At 43.9% G+C, this 11,771-nt stretch overlaps 1 protein-coding gene across 1 annotated transcript; it reads right to left on the bottom strand.

Moving 5' to 3' along the window:
* Positions 1–548: 548 nt before the first annotated feature.
* Positions 549–5,013, bottom strand: SLITRK2 (SLIT and NTRK like family member 2). The gene is made up of 2 exons (XM_054075559.1): positions 4,817–5,013; positions 549–4,380 (listed from the first exon to the last, which is right to left on the bottom strand). The coding sequence occupies exon 2, from the start codon at positions 4,335–4,337 to the stop codon at positions 1,764–1,766; it is 2,574 nt and encodes an 857-aa protein (XP_053931534.1). The 5' UTR covers positions 4,338–4,380; positions 4,817–5,013; the 3' UTR covers positions 549–1,763.
* Positions 5,014–11,771: the final 6,758 nt, after the last annotated feature.

The following is an 11,771-nucleotide window of genomic DNA, read 5'->3' as shown; positions in this document are numbered from 1 at the left end:
ATGTGCAGTAACCTATTTATGAAAAGGAAACAGTGTGCTTCTTTCAGACTCCATCAATTGCTTTAATAAGGAATTGAAAAGCCTGGCCTACTTTATATGCAGATCACCATCCCAGTTGCATAAGGATTTACAATAGACAAAACAAAACTGTTTTTGTTGTAAATAAGGGCTGTTTGTTTAAATCACACAATAATGTTTGCATCTAAAAATTATTTAAAAGCTAATAAGGCTTAATAAACCTTGACCGTATACTTGTTAATAAAAATGGTTTCAATATTCTCCAGTAAGGAAATGTGAATTGAAGGTGACAATGTAAAGCTTGAAGTAAACCAGGCCTGAGTTAATGGGAAAGGAGAAGACTTACTGCATTTGTTCACTGATGGGTTTAAGAAAACTGATACTGTGAGAACGGATTTTAGTTAATTTAAACCATTTTCTAAGATAATGAACATAGTACTAGCTTTCTCTAGTATATTAGAATTATTGCAATATTACTTTTGCTTCAGAGACTGAAAACTTGACTTAGCTCAGACTAATGGAAGTGCACATACTGATTTCTGCTATCTTAATTTGGAGGACTCCAGAAATGCAGATTTGAATTTTACCCTTGGTATTGGTTCATTTGCCTGTATGTTAATAAATTCAATGAGGTGTGGGATGACCCCTGCTGGTGTCCCTGCTTATAAAAAAGATATGTATCTGGCAGGAAAAGGTCATGTTAATTTCAGTCAAAAAAAGTTACAAACTTTTATGACAAGTTAAACACTGTCATAAAATGTAGAAAAATACCTAATTTAATGCATAAAACACTATGAGTAATGTTCTCTTAAGTATGAAAATAATCTTAAACCACTGAACATTACTGTGTTGGAATTGCAATGCAATATATTAAGAAGGACATTAACTGTTCAATTCACTGTGATGTTGTGTTAAACGTCTTTTATTAATGAGCTGTTACTCCCAGCTGAGGCATTTGATAACCTCTAGTCCATTGCTAAATCCTCTCCATTGATTTCAGTGAACCACTCTAAACAAACCTAGAGGGAAAAAAAATACCCCAATAATTTACATTTGAGTTTGTAAGATTCTAGAACTAGATTCATTTAAAGAAGGGCAGCTTTCCTATAAATCAAACCTGATTTAATGCAGCTGACATATAGATCTATTTTACAATTTTTTTAATTTCAAAAATACAACACATTAAAATAGGTTCAATTTATCAAAGCTAAGAGCAACAATTAAGTAATAATGTACTTAAAGTGCAAAGGCACTTTAACACAAAAAAAGTGACGCCCAGTGGCTATACTTGGTAATTGAAACAGCAGTATTGTATATTATTATTTACAAAAGAAAGTCATAGTCCAGGAAAAAAAGATCTTTGGAGATCTTCTACATAATACATTAAGTTTCCACTTCAAAATGAAAAGAAAAAAATAACCAACAGAAAACCCAAAGACCCTCATGTTCGTTTCCTCCCAAATCAAAAACAATTATGCAAGATCTATTACAGAAACATACATTTGCAGTGACAGTTCCTACAGAGGGGTTAAAAGGAGAGAGATATAGAAATAACTTAAAGGGAGTGTTGCAAATGCAACACCATATCCCTGCTATGCTGAAAGGGTTCTGTTTCTCTCGCTCCCTCTCTAATTTAAAAAGTGGAAATATTAGGAATGCGACAGATGACATCAGCACGGAGTTCAGACTCAATCAAATGTGATTCTGAGCCCGTTCAAATATTTTCCTGTTTCCCACCTCCCCCCTCACAGCTGACTGATGGCAGTTTGTTTTTCCAGAACTTCGAGGTAGTCTGGTTCCGTTTGTAGCTTTCCTTGGAGTAAAGGATGTTCGGGTTTAGACTGTTCTGCAAAATATTTCCTGGGTGTTCCATATAAAACAGTTTTATTTATCCTGTCCTGGTTTTGGCGTCTTGATTCATATGAAGGGGCAAACTGCCTTTTCGGTAAGGTGCAAAAGTTATAATGAACTAAACCTCCGGAGGGGAGTTCCTTGACCCTTTCTGCAATATTTTGATACAGCAGCTCTGGTTCCCTTGGCGAGGTTTGCTTTTCCAGTAATTCAGCTGCACTGATTGTAAATGCAAGACTGGTGGGGTCTTCCTTTTTGTGGTCAAGATTGCTATAGCTAAACTCATGGAGATTCCTGTAATAGGCAACTGGATCCCCTTCTTTTTGCATGTAGATTGGGTTTTGGCACATCTGTCCCACAGGAGGGGGAATGTAGTTATAAACGTGTCCTTCAGTTTTATCGTGGGTCTCAGTGTTGTAAGACCCATACTGGAGCTGAAATGAACTTATGTCTAAGTTGTTTGCGCTGCTGGGCATGCTTTGCACCCCCTTCCGGCGCTTAAGGACAAAGACAAACAGGCCTGCCCCAAAACAGACTGACAGAATAAACACCACCAGCAAGCCTAAAATTAAGACAGACAGTGGAACTTCAGTGTGCATTTCTGGGTAGGAACTGGGCGAGACACCAAGGAGATGGGGTGTATCTGTGTTCTGGTTCATGGAGAGGAGAGAAGAATCTGACAAGTTAGGATTCTCTGGGCAGATGGCTTCTTTGCTCAGGAATTTTAGATGCTGTCCAGAATACTTGGTGGGAGACTCACATACCACTTCATTGATAACTACAGGGGGATTTGACTGCTGTTTGTTCTGATCAGTGACTTGCTCTATCCAGTTCCTCAGACCCAGGATGTCACACGTGCAGTCCCAAGGATTCTCCTGTAGGTCTATTTGAATTAGAGCTGACAGCTGGTCCAAGACTCCTCTCACAGGCAGGTGTGAGAAATGGTTGTTTCTAAGGTTGAGTCTGGTAAGGGAAGTACCGCCAAAGACTTTGTCAGGCAAGGATCTGAGCAGGTTGTTATTGAGAAATAACAGATGAAGGTTACTCAGAGCATCAAAGGTGCGTGGCAGGATCTCCTTAATGACATTGTACTCTAGGTAGAGATATTGCAGGCTGTACAGCCCATCAAACATTGATGGGTACAGAATCTCCAGGTAGTTGCCATTAAGATAAAGTCTACGTAAACTTGTGAGGTTTGTAAAGGCACCTTCTTGTATCACTGCAATTCTGTTATTTCCTAGATGTAACAAATCCAGAGAGCTGTACTCTATGAGATCGGTTCTATAAATGACTTGCAGATAGTTACTGGTAAGGTAAAGTTTCTTTGGACTGGTTGGCTTAGGGTAGAGATCGGAGATGTTACTTATCTTTTTCTCTTGGCAGTTCACATTTAACCCATTGTCTGAGCTCTGCGAAGTACAGATACAGCCAGCTGGGCAGGTGATGGGCATAGGAGACTTTGTCTGGTAAACCATGATAGGTCCAAATATTTGTCTGTCTTTTGACACAGTGACACGGGGTGTGGGGCGGTTCCTGGTTTTGGGTGGACGGCTGGCTTTTGGAGCTCTGGTAGGATTGATGGCAGAGTTGGCTGTGGGTGATAGCCTTGAGATGTGTGGGTCTGAGAGGACAGGATGTTTTTCCCTCTGGTTTGAATCACTGGAGCTTTTCCTAGGGCAGAGATCTTGCCTGGTGAGCTGGGTCACATCTTTCCCGTGAAGCCTGAAGGGGGTTTCACAGACTATCTCACCCACGAACACGGTGATGGTGTCCAGCCAAGCCTTGAGTGGCAGCAAGTCACAGGTGCAGTTCCACGGGTTTTCCTCCAGCTGGATTTCCATGATGCCTCCGATGTGCTCCAGCACGCCAGCGAAAGGCATCATCTTCAGGCGGTTCCCCCGCAGATCCAGGTGAGTGAGGAGCACAAAGCGGAAGACATTGCTAGGTAAGGACAGCAGGAGGTTGTCATTGAGAATCAGCACCTTGAGCTTGTTTAGCTTGCTGAAGGCCCCCGCCTCAATGGCACTGATATAATTGTAATCGGCCTGCAAGTACTCCAGGCTCTCCAAGCCCAGGAACGTGTCCTCCTTCAGAACTTCCAGCTTGTTGTTATTGAGGTGCAGCCTCTTGAGGGTGCGAAGGCCACTGAAGGCCCCCGTACGGATTTCCTGCATGTCGTTGTTGCCCAAGTGGAGGGTCACAGCGTTGGAGTAGTTGACGAACTCATTGGGGAACAGGCGGGTCAGTGCATTCCCATTGAGAAACAGCTGGTAGATCTTGGAGGGTGGTGGAAGGAGGAGGCTGACAGTTGTAAATCCTTTGTTTTCACAATTAATGTTCAGCACGTTCTCCTTCTCCTCACAAGGGCAGCGGCTTTTGCTGCAAATGTCTTTGGCAGGTTTGCGACTCTCTGTCTGTGAGATCCCAGCCACTGTTAACAAACTGAGCAACCAAACACCCTTCAGCATCTTTAAGCGCTGTCAGTCCCTGCTTCGGCACCTACAGTCAAACCTTATGAGACAGGTAAGGAGAGAAAGAAGAAACCCCCAGTGAAAACCATCAAGAGCAGAGCCTGCAAGGGGGGTGGAGGGGGGATAGAAGAACAGGTTGCAAGGTTAGAGAGGAGGGGGAGCAGCAAGACAGCGACTTGCAAAACTCCTTTGAGATGCTTCCTCCTCCTCTTCTTCCCGGGAAGCGGCTGCGGAGCTGCCGTGGGAGAAGCCCCCACAGCGCTCCCCGAGCCCCTCGGCCAGCGGGGCGGCTCCGTCCCCTCCAGCCCCGCTCCCAGCACGGTCAACGCTTCACACCGGGCACGGCGGGGTGGAATAACCCCTCGCCAAGCCTCCCAGCCCCGCTCCCGGCACGGTCAGCGCTTTAAAACGGGGATGTCGGGGTGGAATAACCTCGCCGAACCCCCCCCCCCACCCGCGCTCCCCGCACCTCCTACCTGCTCTCGGGGCAGCAGGGGCCGAACGCCGCCGCGCCCCGGGACCCAGGAGCCCGGCGGCGAGAGGCATCGCCCGCCTCACGCCTCGAGAGGAACCCGGTAAGGCGGCAGCAGCGCCGACCCCGTCTCGAAGTTGGGAGCTCGGAGCGGCGGCGGCGCCGCGGCGGGAGCGCGGACGGCTCTGCGCGCGGGGGGCGCGGCGCGCGCCTTTTGCCCCGCGCGGGGCCGCGGTGACGTCACGGCGGGGGCGGGGGGGACACGCTTTTTCGCCCCCCCCCCCCAGTTGGTCCATCCCCCCCATCGGTGGCTCCGCTCCGGCTCCGCTGCGCATCGCGGGAGCGCCCGGACACCACCTGCAGCCGCTCCCGGGACAGCGCGGGGAGGGGAACGAGGTAACGGGCGGATTTACCTGCGTCCGGAGTGGTTTTGGCCCCGAGTCCCTAAATCCGTGGCTTCAAAATTGAGAGAAGTCGAGCGGCATCTTTGGCAGTTCCCACCCGGCAAGAGCGCAGGCACCGCACACGGACACGTAGGGACAGGGAACTCACCCAGAGCACGCAAACACACACATGCTGCTAACATGCACACGTAAGAGTATGTGCATTGCACACACAAATGTGCAGGATCACACCCATGCCCTGTGCACACATAGCCCATACTCACAGAGCACACGCACAAACACATAGGAGCACACACACGCACCCTGCACACACACACAGATGCTGCACACACACACTGATGCACATGCACAATCTGAGCAGGGGTGCTGCAAAACCTGGCTCTGGCATCAGTAGTTATCCCCCGTCTCGCCTGCAGCAGCCCCTTGCCCAAATTGCTTCCTCGGGCTCTGTCTGGTGCATTAGCATTTCCTACATGTTTTGGGAAGTTCAATGCCTTCCACCAAATGACAGGTAACATCAGTTTTATGCCTGAAGCCCTACACGCTCTGGAAAGCTGACCTGAGTGCTGAGCAGCAAGGACCGCGTCTAACGTGATCATTCACGCTGGTTAGATTGGTCCCACTGCCAAATTACTGTGATTCGGTACAGCATTTGGCTGCGTTTAGGGAAGAACAAGATGCTGGATGTGGGTTATCGTGACTTCACTTAAGCACTATGCATTGGACACAGATCTGTTTGATGGGGAAGGATGGCTGTTCTTGATCTCTATTGGGAAGGCAAAACTTCAGGTTCACGCTGGGGGGGGGAAATAAAGCCACTCCACAATGAGTTTTTAAAGTGCTAATGTGGCAGGGTGCATTACTACCAGGTTTTTATAGGGAACTATATGCACTTCTAGGCTTTAGAACATAGAGGTTTGCTGCCAAAAGAGTGCGGGACTTGGCAAAAGTGGTACTGTCACCTTGTGCTATTGTTTCAGCCATAAAGTCTCTGGTCCCACATTTTTGGAGCAGCAGAAATGTATTGTCTGTTCTTGTGAGGGGCTTGAGATCAGAAAAGGTAGCATCCTGCAGCAGCCAGCACAGATGCCTTTGCAATGCTGGTGGGCAGGAATAGTGCTGGAGTTTGCATTCAGGATTGGAGCAGCTGCAACTTCCCTACTTACAATTTGGAGATGTGGGGAAAAGTAGGATCGTCCTGCACTACAGCATGCATTTGGTGCGGTGCTGCGTGATTTTCAACAAGACTGGGATTCTGAAATGCTCTCAGAGCTGCTCTAACTCTCTTTGTCCAGCCGAAGACAGGAGCAAAAATCAGGAAAGATGTATGTAGCAGATCTGGGCTTTTATAACGCTACTACACAAACAGCCAGATTATTTTTCTGCAGGATTTGTTTCTTGTTTTCTGCTTTAAATATTACAATATGGTGTTTGGGGAGCAAGACTGGACTAGATAGAGAACATAGCAAATCTTATTTTTAGATCTTTGTAACATAGTCTAGGGGCATGAGCCTGAAAAAAAGAAGGTAAAAATAGACCCAGGTTGGTTTTTTGCTTTGTTTTTGTTTTTTTTTTGTTTTTTTTTTTTTTTTCTGTGGGGGGCATATTGATACACCTGCCCACGCTGATATGCACAGAGGCTCACACCTGTGACCTATCTTCAGTGCATCTCACCTGAGCAGCCCTGCACGGCATTGCCAGCACTCATAGGGCTTGCTCCAACACATGGCAAAAGCTGTAGGCGGAAGTAAATCCAGTGCATTTTTCTGTCATCTCACAGCGTACATTTGTTTCATTTCCATGATTTTCAGTGATGTGCAGCTTTCTGGTGAGCAAAGATCGTGTCCTGGAATTGGCTCATGGGACAATATGTCCCACTTGCCTGTGTTTACTAGTATGTAGGAAATGTTTTGTGGTAACTGCTGATGCTGCCTGGGCAGGGAAAGTGTACGCATGGCATGCCTCAGCAGTAATTATGAGATTCATGTGGGATGGAAAGAACAGCATGTTAGGGGATTGCAACAGTAATAAGACACAGAGATGATACTGATTCTATTACACTGCAAATGCATGCGTATAATAACCAGTGTTGTAGGAGGAGGAACAAGGATTTAAAAAAAAAAATACAGCTACAGCTTTTTATATAGGAACAAAGTCATGATTTCTCAGCATGCCTGAAGTGTTTTATAATCCCTTCAATTAAAAACACAGAGTATAGAAGAACAGCTTTTTTTCCCCCACCTGTTTTATTGCCTTTTTTTTGTTTTGTTTTTGGCATGTTGAATGCAGGAACATTGTCAGGCTCTGACTATCTGAGAGCCAGCAGGCACATTGACACAGCAGCCTATGAGGGTTTGGGAAAACTCAGTGTTACGCCTGATTTGTAAGCATTGTCAAGGTTTCTTTTTTCCCCAAATACTTTGCTGTGTTCCCTCATTCTCTGTTTTGGAGCAAAGTTATGAAGACTGAGTAGAGATGCATATATTTACAGATTCATAGATTATAAGGCTCCAGGGAACCGTTGTGGCTTTAGTATCCTGCATAACCCAGGCCATCAGATGAATTGGAATTAATTCCTGTTTAAACTAGATCATATTTCCTAGGAAAAAGAAAAATAAGCCAAAAAACCTGAGAAAAACAATAACATATCCAGTCACATTTTAGCAATTGCCTATGATTAAAATCTGCCCTCATGTTTGGTAAATTGTTCCAGTAGCTTTCATCTCCTGCATGTGAAAAAATGTTCTTTCTCTGCATCTCCACATCTGGCTACCTTCAGTTTGTAATTTTTATCCTTGTAAAATCCTTGTCTGCTGGTTTAAAAGCCCTTAATTATCCTGTACCTGTTTCCCAAGGGGGCACTCTCAGGCTGCTGCAGAGCAAGTATGAACTAAATACTTGCCTGATAGTAGCCTTAACCAACTTCAGATCTTCTGTGTTAGTCCTATGCTGGCACCTGCACCAGAGCAGCTCTTGGCTCCTGCATGGTCCTAAAGCCACTACTTTATTTATCTGCTCATGGGGGGGGAAAAAGCCAGATCATGGCATGAAACGTAAGCACATAAAATTTGGCACAGATCATTACCTTTCCTGCCTATTGCACATCATGCTGTTGTCCTTCTGTGAGAGTAAATATCAAGGAGCAGATTAAGTCTGGAAATGTGGAGATAAGTTTCTTTCTCCGCATTGTATTTGCAAATGGATGCTAGAACGCTTTATATATCTTCACCTATCAGTTTATCTTTTTCTGTTTCTTTGTGTATAAATGGAGAAGGAAGAAACATATCCACCAAGTCTCATGCGATAAAGAAAAGAATGCAGCAGGAAACTAAGCAAAATTCTCTGTGAGTTGGATAGAGGGCCAGATTTTTTTTACTGATCATTAGAAAATATCAAGGTAGCTGTTGGTGGGTGAGGAAGGATTTATTCATGTAGTATAAATAGATGTCAATATGAATGTTGTGAACAAAACATCACTACTGATGCGGTTAAACATGGGAATTTGTAAATTTAGGTGCTTAGTGATCTCATGTGTTCCTCATCCTGTGATCCTGAACTGCATATGAGATGCCTACTCTGTGTCAGCTTTTAGGATTCTGAGATAATCGTCGTTACTATTCAACAAGCACCCTATATTCTTGCTTTTCAAGGGGACATTTATCTGTATGCCCGTGTGTGTATGTGTGCCTGTTTCTAGTTGGAGACATTCTCCCTCTGTGAGTATGTACATTTTTGGAATCTTTACTGTAGTGTAAGTGGAATATTTTTATGCCTCACTTAAAAGTAATAAAACAGTTTCCAGATTTAGGACGGAGCAGCATGCAAAGTAATTGTTACTTTTAATCCAAGGTTTTATCTTGTCCAGTAGCACTCGAATGTATGCTGTAAAGGAGAGGGTGAAAGAGGAGGCTCTGGCATTCCCTTGGTTTCTTTGGGCAAAGGATGAGTGAAGGAGAGCGAGCATGAAAGACAAGAGGAAAGAACTGGCAGGCTCAGCCCTGCATGGCCCTGGCATCCATTCCTGCTCACCTGTGCTGCCCAGCAGCAGCAAACTGGTGTGATGGATGCCCACAGGAGGCAGAGAATTGTTTGTGACAAAGTCTCCGTGGAAGGAGAGCCCCAGTGGATGTGCCAGTGTGTGGGCAGATGGGCTTCTGAATGTGTGGTGTCTACTGAATTGTCAGTGATGGCCTTTGCTGGTGCCTGTAATGAACTTCCTTGGTTTCCAGGTGCATTTTTTACCTCCTTTTCCCCCCAACCATTCAAGAATCTGGAGAGCCACGGGCTACTTCAGGGTAGTGTTCGCTGACTCTTCATGACTACCTACTGTAGAAACAAACTAATTTAACCAACTGTGACTTAAACTCAACATGCTTTCTAATTCTTCCCTCAGTTGCTGCTTCCTGCAAGGGCTCAGATCCTGGCCAAGGATACAGATTGTTGAGACCCAGTATCAGGTTTCAAGGTAATTTTTTTGCAAAGAGACTTCACCATGAGTTGTTTCAGTATATATGGGGTAATCTGCTTTGTAACTGCACAGCACGATTTTACACTGGTGGTGCAAAACGTGGCAGAAAAACTGTGAGGTTTCAGATTCTTTGTATCATTGATGTGTAATGCTAATTTTTTTAAAAATAATAAGTGAATGTTGTGAGTTATAATACCAGTAATATTGTTTTCAGCAGGAAATGTGATATAGAAGCTGTCTGTCAGAAAGCATCCCAGGTACCAAGCACACTGGGGATACTGACAGACTCACCACTCTCTAATTAAGGCTGTACTTTATTTATTTTTTTTTTCCCTTTCTTGCATAGATAAACAAATCTCCCCTCCCTTTCTACACACACCTCTTTTAGCACAGGACCCAACAAAGTGCTGTAAGCCCTGTGGTGTCAGTGGAAGGACCCCTACTGATTTCAGTGAGATTCAGATCAGATCAGATCTTTGAATAAATGCTTAACTTAAAAACATGCACTTAGATCTTATTGAGTGGATTAAATACGTTTGGAAATGCATTGTTTAATCATGTGAATGGGTCTTTTTCTCTGATAGGAACAGCAAAGTGAATCTTCCTGATGATAGATATTCTCTGATGACATTGCTGAGCATCAAGAACAAAAAACTATCATTTTTTTCCATCCTTAAAACAACAATGGATTTATTGTTCCTTTCAAATGGATGAATAGCTACAGTAATATTTATGACTGCCATTTGTGAGAGCAATTTTTCAGATTTCCTGAGAGTCATAACCTATGTGTTGCATAGTGTGAATGTTTTAAACTGGAAACGTCCTATCATGCAAACACAAATTTACACAAGTGTTTTTAGTCATTCAGAGAGTCTTGTTGAAATGATCAGGTCTCCTTGCTTTACTGAATGGGTGTGCCTTAGTCATGTGGTTTATATTTGCATAATACAGTTGATGTGTGGGTATGATGAATGTTCCCCGTTGAAAGTCTCTTAGGTTGATGTGAGAGGTTTCTTCCCTTTATTTATTACTAGTAAAAGAAACAATGAAATTTCTCCATATCATTATTTTTATGGCAGTAAAGTTGAAAGAATCCAAATCCCACTGTGCTAATGACATATCTAGCAATATGTGAGGAGCAAAAGCAATGGGTGAAATTCAGTCCTGGGCAGAGGGCCAGCTTGGAGTGCTTCCTCATGAAAGCCCTCAATTAAGACCTCAAAACAAGGCTTAAGTGGGACTTCAGTGCCCTACCCTTGAGCTGGCTTTCTGCACTGATGTGGGGAGGAAAGTTCCTCCAAATGAATTATTCATCATAAATAATGCATTCTATTACTTTAGCCTCTTTTTCTTGATTCTTTGAATTTATTTAATTGAAATTACTCACCAAATAATTTCTATGAATAATCATGGCCTGAGGATTATTTTTGAGCGGTTCATGGTAAGCATTTCATATTCCACATTCAGAATGAGAGCCGTGTCATTGAGTTGTCATTATGCACAGAGGTCACATATTGCTGATTTTGCTCCAGAAAAAAAAATGAGAAGAGTATTAAAAAAAAATGAAAAACCCAGTATATTTTTCAGACTCTGTGTTCCCAAAATTTCCTTCCATTAACTTAATTCCATTGAGATGTTTGGGAGCAGTTGCTCACTGAATACAAATTTGGACAGTCATTGACTTTTGTGTTTTAAACCTGGTTTCTAGCAGAAATGTAGATGTGCTTTATGTATTTACACAGTGTGTCTGTGTGTCTGGCTGTCAGTCAAGGTCTACTTCGTTAACAAATATTTTGAACCAGCTTTGATAGAAGGCCTGATCAAGTTGAAGATGTCGCTGCTCCTGCAGGGAGGTTGGACTGGATGGTCTCTTCCAACCCAAAAACTTTCTGTCATTCATGAGAGATTTTAGTTTCCCACCTTTTCTGTGGAAGTAAGTGACTGAGAATTGCCCCAACCAGAAGACAGTTTGCAACCTGGCTTCATCCATCATTGTCTATCAGAAAAATCCACATCACGGTTTGTTTCAAAACTGAAAATTTGTGTTTTGGCTGCTGACCCAATTACCTGCCAGGAGCAGGGAGGGA

This window comes from Cuculus canorus, chromosome 10 (genome assembly GCF_017976375.1).
Source record: "Cuculus canorus isolate bCucCan1 chromosome 10, bCucCan1.pri, whole genome shotgun sequence".
Classification (NCBI taxonomy): domain Eukaryota; kingdom Metazoa; phylum Chordata; class Aves; order Cuculiformes; family Cuculidae; genus Cuculus; species Cuculus canorus.
Note: the sequence above shows the minus strand (reverse complement) of the source record. Positions and strands in the feature narration are given on the sequence as shown.